This window comes from Abrus precatorius, unplaced genomic scaffold (genome assembly GCF_003935025.1).
Source record: "Abrus precatorius isolate BTA unplaced genomic scaffold, Abrus_2018 Scaffold6, whole genome shotgun sequence".
NCBI lineage: Eukaryota > Viridiplantae > Streptophyta > Magnoliopsida > Fabales > Fabaceae > Abrus > Abrus precatorius.
In genome coordinates, this window is record NW_020874406.1 from 7063491 (window position 1) to 7064773 (window position 1283).

General features: G+C 43.6%; 1 protein-coding gene across 1 annotated transcript; it reads left to right on the forward strand.

Annotated features, from left to right (window-relative positions):
* Window positions 1-228: 228 nt before the first annotated feature.
* LOC113870086 lies at window positions 229-1283 on the forward strand. Its single transcript, XM_027506684.1, has 2 exons — window positions 229-620; window positions 754-1283. Exons 1-2 carry the CDS (start codon window positions 230-232, stop codon window positions 1281-1283), a joined length of 921 nt encoding a protein of 306 aa, XP_027362485.1. The 5' UTR covers window position 229.

Genomic DNA, 1283 nt, shown 5'->3' on the forward strand with positions numbered 1-1283 from the left:
AAATGTCCAAAAAAGGGTAATAGTTATTCCCTTCATGTAGCATACACATGCAAGATGCCTTAATGCACATAGCATCCTCTTCATTTCCACGAGTGTTTGAATAATGAAAAATATGAATAGTGTAATGCAACTTTTGTGTCCCAATATATATTCTCCACAAGGTGTAGACATTTGTTATATACACCACAAAAATAGAGTTGGCATAGCAAGGCAACAGAAGCAATCAAGTATGATGATGAAGGGCCTAAAACAAGTTAACAAAACAAAAACCTTCAGGCTTGAAAAATCTCCAACAATGGAGTACCAATTGACAGCCCCAAGTGATCAATACTCCACTTTTGCCACCAAAAAGTCCCCTCCAAGAATGGAATTTCCTACCTCACCACAACTAATATTTGGTGAAGAAATTCTTCACATCAGCCACCCACAGCACCCTCTCTCAATGGTGGATATCCCGGACCTCTTCACTTGTGTTGGCTGCAAGGAGTATGGCTCTGGAAAGAGGTTTGTTTGTCAACAATGTGATTTTCAGATGCATGATTTCTGTGCCTTGGCTCCTCCTGCTCTCAAGGCCCACCCCTTCCACTCACAACACTCTCTCTTGTTCCATCCCAAACCAGGTATAGTGTCTATAGTGTCTATGCTATTATTGTTATTATTATTTCCTCACATATGCTAACAACACATCAAAATAGTTGATTGTTTGATTGTTGCTGTAAATATCCATTAATGATTATTATGTGTGGATTTCAGCAAAAGGTGGGATGGCCAAATCCAAATGCGATGTGTGTGGCAAACCAACAAAAGGCTTTGCGTTCCTATGCACTGCATGTGCGTTTCAAATGCACCCTTGCTGCGCCATGCTCAACACCCAAATACAGTACCCAAATCATCCTCACCCCCTAAAGGTGTTGCCAACCACCTCCTCGGCCACCGCCGCAGACTCTGCGTTGGTCTGCCGCGAGTGCAATAGGAAGAGGTCAGGGAAAGTGTATCGTTGCACAGTGTGTGATTACCATTTACACGCAGTGTGTGCAAAGAGTAAGGTGAATGGCCTCCAAGCCAATGGCATCAAACCCCCCGAGAAACCAAGCGTGCTTGCCGCAGCCGCAAGAGTTGCTTCCCAAGTCGTCATTGAATTCATTGGAGGATTCGTTGAGGGCATTGGAGAGACCATGGGAGAAGCTCTTGTGCAGAACATTGCTAAGGGAAGTAACAATGGTGCTAAGGGAAGTAGTAATGGTGCCACTAATGCCCCCACAAAACCCAGATATAATAAATAA

Coding starts and splice junctions, on each gene's coding strand:
- LOC113870086 (XM_027506684.1), top strand. CDS start 230: ATGATGATGAAGGGCCTAAAACAAGTTAACAAAACAAAAACCTTCAGG. Junction 621..753: donor CTTGTTCCATCCCAAACCAG/GTATAGTGTCTA, acceptor TGTGGATTTCAG/CAAAAGGTGGGATGGCCAAA.